At 32.7% G+C, this 19,245-nt stretch overlaps 3 protein-coding genes across 3 annotated transcripts in view; 2 read left to right on the top strand and 1 right to left on the bottom strand.

Annotated features, from left to right (window-relative positions):
• Positions 1-11,394, top strand: part of LOC126915906 (PAX-interacting protein 1) — a 74,595-nt gene extending 63,201 nt beyond the window's left edge. Inside the window, exon 5 of the mRNA XM_050721047.1 lies at positions 10,868-11,394. The gene's annotated coding sequence lies outside the window, so the exon portion shown is untranslated. The remainder of the gene's footprint in view (positions 1-10,867) is intronic.
• Positions 11,395-12,907: 1,513 nt separating this feature from the next.
• Positions 12,908-16,689, top strand: LOC126915902 (sodium channel protein Nach-like). The gene is made up of 9 exons (XM_050721039.1): positions 12,908-13,190; positions 13,550-13,715; positions 13,887-14,038; positions 14,142-14,253; positions 14,672-14,975; positions 15,169-15,219; positions 15,377-15,569; positions 15,919-16,025; positions 16,121-16,689. Exons 1-9 carry the CDS (start codon positions 13,000-13,002, stop codon positions 16,252-16,254), a joined length of 1,410 nt encoding a protein of 469 aa, XP_050576996.1. The 5' UTR covers positions 12,908-12,999; the 3' UTR covers positions 16,255-16,689.
• Positions 16,334-19,224, bottom strand: LOC126915901 (caspase-8-like). The gene is made up of 7 exons (XM_050721038.1): positions 18,898-19,224; positions 17,924-18,507; positions 17,578-17,843; positions 17,131-17,323; positions 16,930-17,055; positions 16,712-16,855; positions 16,334-16,622 (listed from the first exon to the last, which is right to left on the bottom strand). Exons 2-7 carry the CDS (start codon positions 18,474-18,476, stop codon positions 16,414-16,416), a joined length of 1,491 nt encoding a protein of 496 aa, XP_050576995.1. The 5' UTR covers positions 18,477-18,507; positions 18,898-19,224; the 3' UTR covers positions 16,334-16,413.
• Between the last annotated feature and the right edge of the window lie 21 nt (positions 19,225-19,245).

Below are 19,245 nucleotides of genomic sequence, written 5' to 3'. Positions count from 1 at the left end.
AGTGGTATAACCATTGCAATAACCACGTGCAAGAGTTCGATGATCTCTGACACGTGAATTTTTCAAAGTCACTGTAGGCTCTACATCATTTAAGATAGATTCGACGAGTGTTTCGTCTGTAAAAGTGCTGTTTAAGTTGCGATAAAGTTGATCTATTCTTGTCATTGTGATTAAATTTCAGAAATTAATTGTTCATGCGGCATTCTATAATTATCAACAATATTACATTGTATTTTGTATTATAATCGCTAAAATATGTTACAAAACCGTAGGTATTACTTAAAAAAAAAAAATAAGTTTAGAAGAAAGTTTAGAAGAAATTAACATTCAACAGTTTCTAATACATCGCTTTAAGAGGAAAGACTATTTTCCAGAAAGAAAAGAATACCATCGATGAAAAAGGAGGAAATAAGATATTAAGGAACTCAAAACGCGGTTCGATGCTGAGAATTCAAGCGGCTAGGGCTGCTAAAAGATGAATGGCACGTGGCCCGCATGAGATTGAGAACGAAGAATATTCAGCACGGAATTTGCGAGAAATTAGGCGTGAAATACGCCGTGCGCTTCGAATATTTCTGCCACCGACAGATTTCGACTTTCCTGTCAGACACGGTCTTAGACAACCTATCGATCTGCCTTTGTATTCGCCGTGAACTCTGAATTCGTCGCGGTTCTTTTCTGCATCGTAACTCTCACACCCTCCTTGCAACCTTGGACAGCCAGAGAAAGTGTCGAAGTGATTTTAATCTTCTTTAGAATAGAAGCTGATAAGAGACACGAAAGGCTGAGACGTTTGTATATCCGATACCACAGACACGATGAATCTCGCCAATAAAGAGACAGTTATTTTCTAGTTCATTGTTCTTGTGGTTCACTGTTAAAGGGTTCAATTTATATTGCAACGAATTAGTATGAAATTTATACTTACGTATTAAAAAATAAATATGAAAATAAATAGATACATATAATCAACAGATACAATTTTCGTCATATTCTATTTTTAAATACCGAAAGAATTTAATAATATTAGCGGTCTCTCGCAAAGTTCCATCTTATTCGAGATACCGTACGGGTCGAATGCAAATAATATTCGGCAATACTTCAATTTTAAGATCCTCCAACACGTCGAAGTTAAAGGCAAGTGTCAATCTCAATAAACTCGTGACGGATCTATTCGAAATATACGCGGTTTAAGATCATGTCCGTACTTTTGCCATTACAGCCTGCACAAGACACACGCTTTGTATTCCGTCAGCAAAACCAATCTCCATAACGGAAACGTGTTGCCGGACCTCCCAGCCAGGCTGTTTCTGCTTTTCAGGCTGCGAATTTACGCGTCAAAATATATTTCGTCGTTCTACGTAACTTATAAGATAAAAATTAGAAATTAAATCGTTCGAGTCCAGTTCAACTATCGAAACATTTCTTCAATTTAGTCAGGAAAGATCAAGGATAACAGAACTCTGTATCTCGCGTAATTAAAATTAATGATTTTCAATTATCGGAAATATCTATAATACCCATCGTATCGAAGTCTCGATGCTTTAACAAAGAAAGATATCAATTGGCCTCTTAAATGAAATAAAACAATTACATCGTAACGAGCAACAAATGAAATGCAAATATTTCAAATAATATGTAATCCGAATAATATTAACTAAATAATGTAGAAATTTTCACATTTCATATTTCAATGTCTCAATTGTTTTAAAAGATACATCGACTTAAAGAAAACAATCAATCTTTGATTACATATATATCAACGTTTATTGAAAATATATTCAAACATTACTATTTCTTGTATTATTCATCTTCCTGATAAATTGTCTATCGTTGAAAGATCGATGTTGAATACGATTCAAGAATATTTTCTAAAAACGACTTAAACCGAAAAATTCGCAGCACGCGACGCACGAAAATGTTAAATGACTGCGACAACTGGGAAAGATTTAAATAATCATATATATCGAATGTGGCAATAAATCGCCTCGTGTCCATTCGGGCCCAGCTCGCCACCCTAACTACTGGCATCTATAGCAATGGGGTGGACCAGTGATATATGTCTTCTCTATAACAGCCAGAATCAAAACATCGTCCTCCCCAGCTACGGCGATGTTTGTCCTTCGGCCAGCGACTTCTGCGGCGGACAGTTGGTATCGGTAAAATCACTGTATTAATTAACAGTAAATTGCGGGTTACGGTAAAAACCGAATTTAGGAATTCCGATTACGGCTAATGTTATTCATCGATGACCTATATCCAGTAAAAGCTTCGGAGCCTCAACTGTTTTTAATCTCCAAACTCTTTTTACAGGATAACAAATATTACGGTACATTAATAGCAATTATAAATCGAAGGGTTCTTAGGACGTTTCTCCTAAAAATGTCCTTTTTCCTCTCGTTTCATTTTTAGAATCTATAAACTTGACCGTGTATCAATAAATTAGCGACTATATAATTGGATAATTGGATAGAAGAAACAACAAATTTGACAAGGGAAGGCATCCAGAATCGTCTTTTCTTTTTTTTTTTTAATATCACGCTGCTTTTTATTCGGATTAAAATTAATGTATATTTTGTCGTCATTTCATTTTTCGCTAACGATAAACTTTACTCAACCTTGTTTGGAAAAATATTCCATCGGTATTACGGTTTTATTAATGAAATGAAACTTTGAACCCGAATATCTCAAAACACAATTTTACCAGAAACGTCCTTATTCTTTAGAAGCCTGCAATTCAGTATAGTGCTGTGTTTTATACTGCTGTACATATCAATTGCTGTCTAGAAGATGAATTTCCACTAATACCAGGGAACATTTACGATTAACCTGAGCATATATAGTTTAAAGGATTAAGAGAAAAGAGACAGCATATTATAACTGAAACGAAACAAACTTGATGAGTTTATCATCTGTTTCAATCTATTTCAACATATATCCATATCGCTATTCGAGTCATCATCGTCGTCTCTTAAACAATTTCGCGAAAGCCATTTATTAATAATTCATGCACGAATGTCACCGTCAAACATATCACATCGTGACTAACGCTACATATTTTATTCCCAACTTTTGATAACGATCAAAATATAACAACCGAGCGCAGCGTAACGCTGCATAGGCAACAAGGATACGTGCATACTGCAGCAGATACTTGAGAAACGTGTTAAACCAGCATGCTATCCTTAATGCACTTACGAGACCACCGTCATTACCAGAGCTGGAGCAGCCCGACGTGCTGTATCTGGTCAGGAACAAAGTCCTGGCACGGAAGAGATTACGGAACACCACTGGACGCTGGCCACTTGACCGGTATTACAGATGTAATATCGTAAACAATGTCCCTCTCAACCGGAGCCACGTTTATATCTGCACAAGTCACGGCAGATCTCCCCCGGTACTGTCCAAACCACCGTGAACCACCTTGTTCTCCCTTCTCTATCTCCGCGTACAACCCTCTCGCGAACCCTTTGCAAACCGCTGCCGGTGTTTACTGTTGAATATTCATTCTTCGGCCTGATACAGCCGTGAACAGAAAATGTCTACACATTAACCAGTGGCCAGACTGACCGCATAGCCAACACCCTCTTGCCGTTTTTATTGGAAAAGATCAGAGTTCGCGCGTACTCTGCTGCCAGTTTCGCCTCTGGTCTACATGCAAAGTGGTATTAGAGGAATTAGCCTTAGTCGGGTACTTAAAATGTTCTCAGAATCAGGGTTTATACAGGGTGTCACAGAATAAATGGTAAATATTTTAGCAGCGACTTGGACGCATCAAAGCGATTACTATTTGTTAAAAGTTACAAATATAAACGAACGTCCAATTGGACTTTGTTTTCGTGTTGCAACGAATTTTGTATCGCGATACATAATTCGTTCGTTATTCGTCGCTCAATAACGGTGTTGAGAAAGAACAAGGTCTGGGCATATGAAGAGAATAGCACGGTCGTTCTAATACTAATATTGCCAGGCCCAGCCAGAAATTTAATTAAAAATTGTACATTCATCGTTATGTCTTTCGTTCGTCTAACTTTATGTAAATTCTTATATTGAGAAAAATTGAAAAATCGATTAATCAGATAATATAGGAATTTACGCAAAGCTAGAGGAACGAAAGAAGTAACAATGAATGGACAATTTTGAGTTAAATTTTGAAACCATCTCATCTGACCGAGCCTGCTAAGATTAGCGTTAAAGCCGTCTACAGCTTGTATTCGAAATCAAATAGTACACATGTTCGTATGAACATCATTTTATTACTTAAATGTGCCAAAGTCGTCTCCAAAATATTCCGCATTTATTTTTGGGCACTCTGTATAGTAATCATGAACTAACGATGATGCTACTTGGATACTCAGATAACTTTGTCTTCGTATGAGACAAGGACGTTTATTTCGAATTATTTCATAACTATTAGATGTAATAACCAGAGAAATGAATTTTCGCCCTGTCTTATGGCACCTACCTTAAATTTCCTACAAACACAGTAAAAATCATATGTTATTAATTCTTGATGTGAAAGTTGCGGCCGAAACTAGCCCGGTCGTCACAGTGGCAACTTTTCCACGTAATTACATTATAATTTTATACATACGTATAATTACGACGTAAATTATGATTTTCTATATGTACATGTACAAAATTGCAATCTCCTCTCTCGTTGGTATCACCCTAATATATCAGTGAAACATCATTTTTCCCCATTATGCGACAACCTTGATCTACCATCGTCGATCTTTAGCCTGATCTCTCGCGTTATTCCATGCACATTCGTAAAACACCGTATGCGCAGTACTCGGTATCTTCTAAACCAAAGAGAATCACGGAGATCGCGGACGTATTCATCGGTTCTCGTCGAGGCATCCCCAGTTCGTATTTACAATTTCGTCGCATTATATCGGCGTTTTTCTGCGCTACCGTCACACGAATTCCCATCCATTGAACCGGGTTGCCACGAGATTTGTCTGCGGCGATGTTTACGATAAGCATAAACCCGCGTGGGGTAAAGGCTAGTCCTCCAGAGAGCTTGGCCTTTTGGCCCCTCTGGCACTCCTATCGAATCCCCTGCAAGTCTTCCTAGAAACTGAGAATTCGAGACATGGCCTGGGCGGGTCTGCGACTCGCTCTTTTAATCGTAACTTGCGGCCTGATAGTAAACGGGCTAACCTATACGGGAGGTCTATTTTTATTGTGCCCGCGATAGTATAGTTGCTGCGGAACGGGTAGGGAGAAGACTTGGAAATGGTCCTGCATAAACACTCTACGGGATTTCAGACTTCTCCCGTTATTGTCCATTTCGATGGTAACCATCGAAACTTCGATCAGAGGGAAAGTTCGTCAGAGTTCGAACTGAACGTCTCTCAATCCGCCGCTAATACGAACTTTGTTGAAAGCGATACTTTCTTCAGGCGTATACGTGGCATTAGGATGATAATTGGTAACTGGTAATTTTTTAACAAAATATTTTATGATCCAGTTTGATTGAAAGAAAAATAATAATCTGTATTTGATGCTAGATGCATAGTTACGATTTATGTATGGCAAGGTACAAGTATATCTTTCCATGTGACATAAATATCAAAAAATGTTCGATGCACGTAATTAAATAATTTTTTCATGGAACTTCTCGATTCTGACATTACTTATCCACGCGAATGTCGCGTGGAGACGAGACCCCCTTCGATTACGTATACCTCGACGATAAAACCTCCTTTGCGTGGATTAGTCCGCTCAATCAGGAAATATACTCGAGGCCCCCATAAAGTTCTGCCAGTGTGCAAACCCCTATGTATGTGTCCTATGTATTACCCTCTATGTGCTTCCCTTCTGTTACGCATTCTTGTGCGCTGAGCGCACAAGGCACATAGCGACAGATAAGACTTCCTATCTTAATTGACATATCAAATCAAAAATGTTCGGAAGTATTTTTATACCTCTTTAAGTTTCGTTAACGTTATATCAGTGCGTTCGGATTCGACGAGCCTTGCTTTATCGATATTCCTTCTGAAATAGTTCAGCGACGAAGCTTTCTTGGTATTTTCAATTTTAGAATGATTAATTATTCGAACATAAATTATTTTCCAAAATATACTGCCAGTATCGTTGCTCGCTCCTTTCCTTCTTTTCGAGAAAAAATCAGAGACGTATGTTTCTCTAACGTAGTTTGTAAGGCACGTTTAAAAGAGTATTATGCGGTTCTTAAGATGGTAATACGTTACAAATATTCTTTAATATTTTCCTTCGAATTTGCTATAAATGAACTTACAGAAATAAGTAATCCGTTTCTTGAAAACTGAGCACCAGCCGTGTACCTGCATAACGAAATTAGCAAATTTATGAAAAATTGAATCGATCAGTTTAGCTTCTGAAAGATTCACAGCCAAAATTTTACTCCTTAAAGCTTATCCAAACGTACCCAACATTTTTGCCGATTAAACATTTATGTCGATCGTATTATAAAATTTTGTCGATTACATTCCGCTGTTCATCAAAAATGTTCGTACAATAACGTGATTATCTTGCTTTAATTATTTATACATTATCTCAATTCGCTGTAAAATATTGTTTCTTCTTAATTTACGATATATTACATTATTTTCCATAAATAGAAGATGTTATAGAAATTGCAACGCAAGGGTAACATTATACGATCAGAAAACAGGTAGCGCAGCGAGTGTATAGATCGGGGGAGAGAAATTTTCAGAGTACACAGAAAGAGAGACAGATTCGGTTTCGGATGTATTTTAAAGTCCATGGGGCTCAATGTTCCGCGAAATACGTTGCTCCCTTCCCATCGGTTGTATAATACAGATGCCGTATAGAAGATGGCTACAAATCCCCCAGAACTCTTCATATCTATAACCTCTTTTCATTTCATTCTCGACAACGAGAGCTCACACGCGACAGGGTAGTTTTAAACAATTCATCCTTCAAACCCTCCCACGCGGGTAAGTTTATTGCTACTTTTGAACGTATACCACGATAGGAACCACTTCGATTTCGCTTAACTTGGTGGAAGTTTCACTATACCAGACTGATATAATATCTCTTAAATAAATTTTAAGCTAGAGAATATAAACTCGTTCGATTACTGCAAATATAAGTTTGCTCTATTGCTGTGAAAGTAATATTTGTAGATTATAATGCGCGCTTCTTAAGTGTAACTGTACCAATTCAACCTAATGCATAAGAGATTTTATACATAAGAGACTATAATACTTTAGAGATAGGCTACTTTATAGTATCTTATTTATTGATTAAATTAGTTGATATAAAAATATGTAGAGTATTTACATTACATGCTTCAGAGATAGGCTACTTTATAGTATCTTATTTATTGATTAAATTAGTTGATATAAAAATATGTAGAGTACTTATACATTACATGCTTCAGAGATAGGCTACTTTATAGTATCTTATTTATTGATTAAATTAGTTGATATAAAAATATGTAGAGTACTTATACATTACATGCTTCAGAGATAGGCTACTTTATAGTATCTTATTTATTGATTAAATTAGTTGATATAAAAATATGTAGAGTACTTATACATTACATGCTTCAGAGATAGGCTACTTTATAGTATCTTATTTATTGATTAAATTAGTTGATATAAAAATATGTAGAGTACTTATACATTACATGCTTCAGAGATAGGCTACTTTATAGTATCTTATTTATTGATTAAATTAGTTGATATAAAAATATGTAGAGTATTTACATTACATGCTTCAGAGATAGGCTACTTTATAGTATCTTATTTATTGATTAAATTAGTTGATATAAAAATATGTAGAGTACTTATACATTACATGCTTCAGAGATAGGCTACTTTATAGTATCTTATTTATTGATTAAATTAGTTGATATAAAAATATGTAGAGTACTTATACATTACATGCTTCAGAGATAGGCTACTTTATAGTATCTTATTTATTGATTAAATTAGTTGATATAAAAATATGTAGAGTACTTATACATTACATGCTTCAGAGATAGGCTACTTTATAGTATCTTATTTATTGATTAAATTAGTTGATATAAAAATATGTAGAGTACTTATACATTACATGCTTCAGAGATAGGCTACTTTATAGTATCTTATTTATTGATTAAATTAATTGATATAAAAATATGTTGAGTGGTGCATTAATATTTCATGAATTACGCTTCTTATATATCTTCAATTCAGATGACAAAATTATGATTCGTTTGTGAGCTTAAATAAAACGATACATAGCCAATGTTTGTTTTAATACCATTTTCTTATATTATTAGAGTAATCTTTGATCTAATTTAATTTAATTTTATCTTACTTCCGTGTATTTATTATGTCGAAATTTCATTCATAATTTATCTAACAACATCTTCGAGTTCTCAATCATTCGAAAGATTTTGCGATCTTTAATTACTTTGATTTTTCGTTTGAAAATGTTTCGTACAGCTTCATTTAACTATTTCCTGTTCTCTGAAAAATGATAAAATCTGTCTTTAATTTAAGCCAAAAATTGTTATATTATCCTGTTATTTATCACGTAGATTTTTTTTTTACCAATCACAGGAACGAAATACGATTGCTCGCGTCTGGTCGAGGCGATTGTAAACTTTTGTTAAAGGTAACGGGGTTGCACTTTCAACTTACGGCGGTTAAAGTCAATTCGATAGCAGTTAACGAATTGTTGGGGGTGAATAGAAGGGGTTTGTGGTTAACGTGAGGGGTTGACAGGGGAACACATAATACATTGTTACCCCATCCACCGGATTCACCCCTTCCACGTGCAGTAATTTTCTCTGCGCGGAACCGACATCGCAGTGAACTATCTCATAATTAAAATTACCATACTACACGTACACATCGAGAAATCTTGGCACCCTAACGCATCGAACACGCGTTAAACTTATGTTTCATTTGCTGTTATTTGTTGCTTAATTATCGCTAATAATAGTAATATCGATATCACGTTAATTAATCCGCCACTTAAACGTCAATATATGTATCTATATATTAATCTTCGCATATTAAAAAAAAAATTTCAATTTCTTCGTTCGATTTCTCTATATTTTGAAAACGCATGCGTTCATTTAAAACACTGACAAATACAAATGCTATAAATAATATGAGAAAATCCTACGTTATATGCTTAAATTGTCTCTTATATCTATTTTCATTGTGATTGAGTTACGAGGCTTCTAACTAATTAAATTCATACAATTAAGTTCAATTATATTATGCCAGATATTCTACAAATCGATCACCGTTCTATTCTTTCTTCTTCTGATAATTAATAAAGAAGATACGTATTTCAAACAAAATTCAATTAATATTTAACGGACCAAAGTTTTGAAAATATCTCTTTTTTTTTAATAAAATATATCTGTTCTTCGCTATTTTACACTACGTGGAAAGAAAAATATTTGATCATAAACCTAATATTTCCAGTGATAAAAACTGAGCTTCGATAATATCGTAATTAGATCTAATAGCGTGTTATGGATAGATACATGCGACATATTAAATGCTCAACACGTTGATGCTCAACTTTTATTATACCATTGAAGTACCATTTCGAATTAACACTTTCGTTTATTTAATCGTAGGAGTTGATACAGAAGCAACGCGTTGCTTCTAAAATTGCTCTCTGCTAAGTTTTCCCATTTCAGCCGTCAAAGCGTTTAAGCGGCAAGAAATGACCCGGAGGATGGTGCCAAATACCAGCTTCCTTCCCTCCTGTCTTTGCCCATCGATTTAAAACATTTGCCCTCCGCGAGACGAAAGTTCTTCGCCATTGGAATTGGGGTGCCGCGAAATCACCCTAATATTGGATTATATCGATATACTGGGCATACATATATCATAGCACGGGACTGGAACGTACAGGTTACTAAATTTCCGATTTCTTTACAGAGATAAAGATATTATGCAGATCAGCAGGTTGCAAATTGTACTGCTTCGGTGAAGCGTGGAATTTTTATCCTTCGAAGCAATCGTATCTTAATGTCTTAACTCTCGGCGAAAGGATATTAATTTATTTCGTTGAAATTATTGGTAATTACGAACAATGGAGAGATAAACTTAATTAAAAATTGAATCGGAATTATAAATGTATATGACGCGTGTAACGCGCAATATCTCACGCAACTATGTCTAAACAATTTTAGAATTTCGTTCTACGTTCACAAAGAAATATTTCAAAGAAAAATTTCACGTTCTAAAGCGTACAATTTAAATAAATCAAATTTTTTGTGTTTTCTATATCTATTGCAATAGTATTAATACAATTTATTATTCTGATTGAATAAAAAGAATCTGACTTCTAAGAGAAATTTTAACAAAAAAGGAACTAAAAGTCTGAATGAATAGAAGAAAATGATTACTATATTTAATGGAAAAAATCGTCGCTCCTTTATCGAGGATATTCGATCAGCGGGAGATGACTCTACGGAGAGCTGAAAAAGTTGCCTTTGAAAAGCTGGCGGTGAGTAGCGACCTCGACAAGGTCGGTGCATTTAGGAACCCTTTAATCGAGTTGTTCGGTAGTCAGGGTAATGACGTGTGCTCGAGCACACAGTTCACGGTGTTTAGCACTTTATCTATCTTCTCCAAGTTATTAATGACACTCGCTGAGTCAGATGCCGCGGCGAAGTGCGGCATCTTCAGAGTTTAATATCCGAAGAATCGAGTCACTCGGCCGACTACTCGGCCGCGGACTTCTCCATCCGCTGCTGGCCTCGAGTAGTACACTCGTGCCGATGCGACGAGGCGCGCGACGAACAAGTTGGGGCATTTCGCTTCCAATATCCTTCACCCTGGTCGAAGAATCGAGTGTCGCCACTATTCGCGGCAAATAACGCGCTTTCATTTTGCAGGAGCACGTCGGACAAGTGGTTGGAATATAAAAAAGAACAGGAATTCTCGCCGCTCGGACCACCAGTTCCGGCTTACGAGAGAAATTTCGCGGCGGAGATCCGTGAGAGACAGAAGAGATAAAATCAGCTGGAAATCGCCCTCGCCAGAGAACATCCGTCAAATTCTAACAGTCGCGGCATCGATGTTGTTTCGTCTGACAAAATATACCATCGCTCTTTTAATTTACATTTTACAAAAATAGAAGTTAAATATAAAATTCAACGATGTACGAAAAACTAAGCCGTAATGGAGTAGTACATAGTAGAGTTAGGGACAATAGTACGAATAACAATAGGACACTAGGTGTTTAGCAGTAGGTCGATAGTTTATTAAGAAAGGTAATAATGAAAAAGATCGTTAGCTATAATTATAGCGTAAATATGTTTAAGCATATATCGTAAACAAGTAGAACGTAAATGGGGAGCCATCCTAAGGCGCAAAGCAGGGATTAAGAATAAATAAATAAATAAAGAATACTTTATTAACATTCGTGTGTTGTCACTCGATTTAGTAATTAATATCCAAGAACTTAATTTAATAATATCTCTACACGTGTAAAGAGAATCGCTTAAAACGTAAAATAACAAACTAATTATTTTGAAACTGTTGCAAAAATATCGATCTACTTTTCTTCGTTTTAAACTAAAAAAGAAAAAGAAAACTAACAGCGAATTTTTTATCTTATTTCATTTCATTTCTTCTTTTGTACCCGCGATTATTTCTATGAACTCTCCTGCGTAAATGTCGCGCGTGTTCGACTTAAGTTAAGTTAACGTTGCATGTGATTAATAATTTACTATTGCGCGCAGTTAAAAATCGTTTGTAACCGGAGGCCAGGAAATCCGTATCTCGCATCTGGATTTATCAGCGAATGATCAGTGAAAAAATGAAATGAATTTTTTATACGACATCGCATGCAGCGCGTCGTGTATTCGTAATTAAAGTATCGGAACTGGCATACAGCTACCTTTCATTCGATAGTCGTGCCTTCAACGCTACACGTAGGTAAAATCATCGATGATCATTGAAACCGAAGAAGACGTCTGAAACTCAAGAAATTTATTACACGTGTGAATAATTATTAATGGTTGAATTTATGCGATCGATTCGTCATGTAATTAATCTTTTAACCGGATTATTTTTCAACAGTTTTCGCAATTACGAATTATTTAATCGCAACTTTTAATCGAATTTCTCAACAACTACCAATGGGAAACACTAATAATTTAAAACGAATAAATTAGACTGAGAAAACAAGTTCGCGCAATATTAGCAATCTTAAAATTGATGGAAACGTTGGCCCGTTATTAATTTAGAAACATGAAACGCGTACGAAAGCAAAGTTGTGGCAATATCTTGAAAAAGATCGTACGAAAATTTTGTTACACCATAAAAACACATGTGTCGGAGTTTTGTCACGAAACGGGACTTCATGGTTGCAAATATATTTGCGAGCCTCAACGTTCTACGATAGAAAGGTGAGTAAAACCATTATTTTATCGATTCGTTAAATATCACATGGATATAATATAACGATATTCTAAAACAAAATAATAACAGTAAAATATAGGAAGGAAAAAATATTTTGCATGCAACTATGTGCACAATTTAATTAATACTAAGTGTCAAATAAAATTCAACCTACATAGGTTCAATGAATTAACTAATTAAAATCAATGTTAAGAGAACAAACAGAAACAGAGTGTAATTAACACTGGAACAAGCAAACTTTTAATTTCTACGATCATTCAAAAGTTTCTAAAAAAGTCGAAAAATAGTTATATACATTTTATACGTATTTTACAATTCATTTACTTTTATGCCACTTCAATCGTAGTCATCTGTATATACACGTACCTGCTACACCTACTACAGATAAGCTATTCGAGTGTCAAAAAGCAATAAAGAGCGATCAATACACGATTCAAAACCAAAATTCATTTAGCCTACTGATTAAGCCGTGTATAGGTACATTATAAGTAGGTGTCATTAATGGAACTTAATTTCACCTTTGTTTCAATTAAATCGAAGCGCGATGTAATCGCGATACTATTCGTTCCGCGTTCATTTCGATAGAATCGCATGGGCAATAATGGTGGTCTCATCCCTGTGCATTGCAATCGGAATGCTGAAAGTTACTCTGAATTATTACGAGCAGCATTTAGTTCTCTCGGTCATCGAAACGACACATCATGGAATATGGAATTATCCGTTTCCAGCGGTCACGGTATGCGATATGAATCCAGTATCTCTTCGATTAACAAAAAAATTCACCGACAACTTGTGAGTATTTTAGTTTTCTTTTCTTTTTCGTTCTTAATCGTCGACTAAACTGCCTGTTACTCGTTATATATAATCTCTTATCGTGATGTAACGATAATCTTTGTTCCTTGATGACCGATTGATGATATATCATACAATTATATTTATGGTAGAGATTTAGTCAGTAACTTGTAGATCTTTCATTTGCATTTTCACCTGTATTTCGTTGTCGATATTTGATTAAAATCGTTATCGTGTAAACTTCCGTTATACTTATTACTGCTGCTCTTTTATCATCTTCTATTTTGTGTTAGCTTATACTGTATAGATATAGCAAACCACTTAAACCGCACAATGGCTTTTTCCTATTGTTTTTGCAGGACATTTCCATCGAGTCTGTCGAAGGAATTTATAGCTCGAGAAATGAGATTACTGAACGAATTATTATATCCTGGTATATACGGATCACACGTTCGAAATAATCTTTCACGATTGCAGAACATTTTTGACATGAATAAGCTTTCAATACCAACGATCATGAACTCGGTAGGTAACAGAATTATAGGAAACATCGTACAGCGTCATAATACAGAGAAAACAAACTTGCTAGCAAATATCTTTCATAGATTCGTATCTATCGAATCAAAGCTATTCGAGATTGTTAAATGAAGTGCCACCAAAGAAAACACGTTGGATGAAAATGAGATTGAATTTCAGGTTACGCGAAATTGTCAAAGTTTGTTGGAATCGTGTAAGTGGAAATCGAAGATTGAAAACTGCAGTACCATATTTCGATCAAGTATCAGCCGTGATGGATTATGTTGCAGCTTTAATTATATTACTTACGATTCGATAATGGAAAATCCAAAGTATATATATCTAGATTTAAGTATCTATATTAGTACATTGTTTAGTATATTATTGTTTAAATTATGAATTTTATTCTCTTTGTCTTTTAAATTAACTTCGAAGTATAAAACCACATAAAATGACATCGTGTGGATATCAGAGTGGACTCAATATATTGCTTAATCTGGATGTCGAAAATAATGATGCCAATATTATGGAATCTACGGAGATGAAGGTAATATTTCGCATTAATTTCTGATTGTGAAAAAAGACTGTTAAAAAATGTTACAATCTTTTGTTACAATCTTTGAGTTCTCTTTCGTCCGATTTCATCTTCGATTCTTTAAAAATTTCTAATTTTTGTAAAATATTCTCTACTTTCTAATTTCAATAAACATTCAGCGTGATATCATCGCGAAATGCTGTAAAATCTTTAATTTTAAAAATTAAATCTTGAAGGAAGTACACGATTGGACGAAGAGAAATTCAGAAAATGTAATGAAATCAATGTGAAATCGTTCTCTTTGTTCTTCAATAATTTCAATATTATTAATAATTTACTATCTTGCATGTGAAGCGATATTTTATAAACTAATTACATGACTATTTTTCTCCATTATATTAATCTTGTAACGTCTACTATATTTTTACAGATCATGCTACACGACCCTTACGATTATCCTGATCATAATGCACCGAGTAAATTGATAAGCGCGCATAAATATTCGTTTTTGACTGTCCAACCTGTAGAAACTTATTCGACCCTTGATATCAGAAAGCTAAAATCCACCATGAGAGAATGCATATTTTACGATGAAGCAAGTAAAATGATTGGTAACGATTGGAACAGAAATTTCGTCCCCGCAAGATATTCATTCATAAATTGTCTAACGAACTGTCGAACAACTGTAATTAAGAAAAAATGTGGATGCATTCCATATTATTATCCGCAAAATGGTTAGATTGCTCTAAATGCAACTTGTTTTATCTCGTAAACTTGCAAAATATTCTATAGTACAGCGTTTCTTTTGATAATTACTAGATCTGAAATAAAACAAAAATTACCTATAAAAAAAATAATCAAAATTTAGGAATATTCTTTCACGTTTTTCTACCTGTTAGCTTTAAGATAAATAATATTCTGTTGCAGATACCAGAGTATGCAATTTAAGAGATGTCGAATGCCTAGAAACGTTTAAATGTAAGTTTAAGATATTCACAAGTATTATTAATTTTCCAGCCTTTCTTTTTTATTGGCGATTTATTTATGAAACTAGGAATATGGAAAAAGTATGGCATGATAATACTCTGTGTAAAATATTCTTATAACAATTGAATATATAGAAATGAATTTTTAGTTTGGTATGATACCTCTTGGCCAGGAACAGATATGTCGCCCAAAACTTTACAGCTTGTAGAATTGGATACTAAGGAAAGACCTTGTAATTGTAAACCTGATTGTAATTTTTATCGTTATATCGTGGAGAATTCAGCAGGAAATCTTGATAAACGCGTTTATTATGATGGTCTGACTTATACTACTTATTCCAGGTAATTTTAAGAATTTCTTAGCAAAAAATATTCGTGTATTTATTACAAAATACTTGAAACATATACATTACATAAGATATTGATTGAAAGCTTTTAATGCTAGTACATATAAATTGAAAGCAGTATTGGATAATAAAAAGTTTTCTGCAAAAATATATAAAAGTTAGCATTATGTATATATTTTCCTAATTTTAGTAAAAAATCCACAGTTTATCAAGCTATCTTTTATTATTAATATTATATATTATAATATTATCTTTTATTATTAAATATTAAGAAATAATCAAAAATATTTATATGTTTATAATTACGAATGAGATAAATTACAAGCACATATTTTTCGTTGTAGCGAAGGTAAAACCTGGAAAAATCAAAGTATAATTCATATATTTTTTGGAGATCTAGTGTCTATTCAATTCCGACGGGATATGCATTATAGTTGGCGTCATTTATTCGGTAATACCAATTGTTTATTAAAATAATAAGTGAATTTAAATAAAAATATAATAATAATAATATTAATGATAATATAAATTTAATGTTTGTTTTAGCAACATTTGGTGGTCTCTTAGGAGTCTTTGCTGGTTTTAGTTTCATGTCTATTTTCGAAATTATTTATTTTTTTATTATTCGGGTTTTAACCGATGCATGTGTAAAAAGAAACATAAGAAACAAGTCAAACTAAATATCAACAACTTTTTAGGTTATGCAAGATATTAGGTTATTAAGTAAACGTCATTTTTTCTTTTTTTATAAAATATATATATATATATAGAATATATTATTTATTATTATATTTTATTAATTTTGTACATTGAAGGCAATAATATTGTCTTTCCTTTTTTTATATATCTGCTCGATAATCTGGTAACTGAAAATCTGTAAGTAATCTGCATGTTTTCAATTCAGGTAATTGAGCAATGGAATTTGTTCCATTTAATTTTCCTTTCTTCTTCATTACCGACTGAATTGTTTTTCTAATAGCCTTCAGAAATGTAATTTTATTTCCTCCATTTTGTAAAATATTACAAAATTCTTGTATAAACCAAGATCCTGTAAAATATGAATTTCTGATTTGTGAATAATACACCTAATAAATATATCAAATTCTAACCTATAACATACAGATAATTATATATTACCTTCTTCTTTATGACGAACAGATATGAAACCTTGCATAGTTGACATAAATATACAGAAATTTTTGTATGGTAAAATACTTGAAACTTCATAATTTAAAGGACCATCTGTAACTAAATGAGTTACTTCATCGTCATTTATTTGTCCTGCAATTAAAAATTATTGTGATTTTACAATCTCAAGTTTTAACCTGACAGCATAAAATTACAATTTTTGTTACCTGTCACCTTTCCCTGACAAGCTTGTATAATAACTACTTTAATAACATCCTTTAATTTTGTACAACAAAATTTATGCTCTATTGCTTCAATGCTAACTTCTTTTTCATCTGCACTAATAATACCACCTAGAATTAATTACCATTAACGATTAATAACTTATACAACATAATGCTTATGATGCAAAATTTACTAAATTTTACCTTTACAACCATGACTTAAAATGCATACAAAAATGCAGTCATAATCAGTACCAAAGTCTTTTGGAATATTTTCTAATGTTGTAAGTATTTCATCTTTGGTTAAATTCTCAAACACCTCAATGGTAAAACCAAATTTTTGGAATGTTTCTGATAATTTCATACGATCAGCTACAGTTCCAAATCTGGTTTCAAACTGAAACAAAAATGTTATACACATGTACAGGCTATATCAAAAGTAAATGTCACGACCACCACAGTATGACTCTACCTCTGGATCAGTGAAGATTTATTACAAAAAGATGCTGCAAAATTGACCTTTTAACAAATCTCTACCAATTCGGAGCTATAGAATAATGCTATGGTAGTTGTAAGACACTTACTCTCGGTACACCCTATATAATTTTATCTATATTGGGATAAAAATGATTATGTTTATTAATACAATACCTGTTGACCTGAAAAACGCATTTGGCTTATAATAATACAAAGGCCATTGTTTAGTTTTCTTATATCTTCTCCTTCCACATCTGACAACACAGATTCTTCTTCTCTCATGGAAAACGTTTGTATATGAGATATATTAGTAGAATTTGTACGCTGTGTATCTAACACATTTTGATGATTTTCATATTTTTTCAGATCTTCATAAATATGCTCTAAATCTTTGAAAATCTTTAAATGTTTAAGCAAATTCTTAAGTTTGGCCTTACCATCTAAAATAATTAAACATTATGTGAACAAGGAGTTATATGAAATTACAAAGAATAGTGTGTTTTTATAGATGAAAACAAACCTGAATATATTGAAATATAATTTACTTGCATCCAATATAACATATGTAATTCAAGAAAATCTATATCTTTTAAATATTCTTCATATGCAGTTAAATCAGTTCTAACATATTGCAGTAATAATTTGATTTTATCTTCAGAAAGAGCTTCACATAATAAATATAGACTTTTTGCAATTAAATTTAAGTATTTGGAATATGATCCATTTTTTGGCAGATAGAATAAATCCAAATCTTCAAATGATATTCCCAACTTTCGTATAATTAGCCTATTTTTTATAATACATATAGATTCCAATAATTTATTTTTCCAATTTTCAGGATATTTATTTATAAATTCTGTAAGTATATAAACTTTGTGATCTTTATAGTTTTCTAATAAATCACAAATTTCTCTAAAGCTATGTTGATAATCAGTTATCATCAAAAATAAAATAGATATTTTCTCGTCGATGCTAAGGTCATTTTCTATTTTCAATAAAATGTCTTTGTTTAATACATCTTCACTTACATTACTGCTTAAGGCAGATGGTTTTGCATCAATTAATAAAGACATTGCTTTCCACAAATTTGCTTTAATAGTATGCCTGGGAAAGAAATAATATTGTAAAATATACATGTTTTCACTCTACATGTGAATAATATAGAAATATTGAAAATTGATAAATTTTAAACATGTACTGAAATAGTATTAGAGTGTAAAATATTCTACATATTATAAATTCTACAAAATACAATAAATTTATAAAAAGTATAAAAAGAATAAAAGTCATAATTTGGAAATGATATTTATAGAAGTAATCATAACATGAATGTATATACATATATTTACTAACCTTTATTGACAAAACAATTGAAAAGATTAATAATCAATTAGTAACGAGTAAATTGATATAGATACTGTTAGAAAGTAATATATGATGACGGATTAACAGTCATTAATTACAGTCATTAAATACAGTCATTAACATACTTACTTTATAATATTATTTTGTAATACTTCTACAGTGCAATTTTATTGCAATATTTACGCAACTTTATTGCAATATTCAGTTTTGATTTTTGTATTTTACCCAAAATATTATCTCTTCTTTAAACATCTTCAAATATTGTTATATATCAATCGACAGATATCTTTTTATTTATAAAAGTCTCTTTCTTTTAATATGACGACACACATACTATCGCATATTAATCTACAGTTTATACATATATTTAATTAATATATTAAATATATATTTAAACAATGTGATTTTCGTCATTCATAGATAGAAAACATAAGTAATAAAGTATCAATATTTAAAACAATCTTATTATTTAAAGTA

The sequence above is a fragment of the Bombus affinis genome, chromosome 4 (genome assembly GCF_024516045.1).
Source record: "Bombus affinis isolate iyBomAffi1 chromosome 4, iyBomAffi1.2, whole genome shotgun sequence".
Taxonomy (NCBI): Eukaryota; Metazoa; Arthropoda; class Insecta; order Hymenoptera; family Apidae; genus Bombus; species Bombus affinis.
Note: the sequence above shows the minus strand (reverse complement) of the source record. Positions and strands in the feature narration are given on the sequence as shown.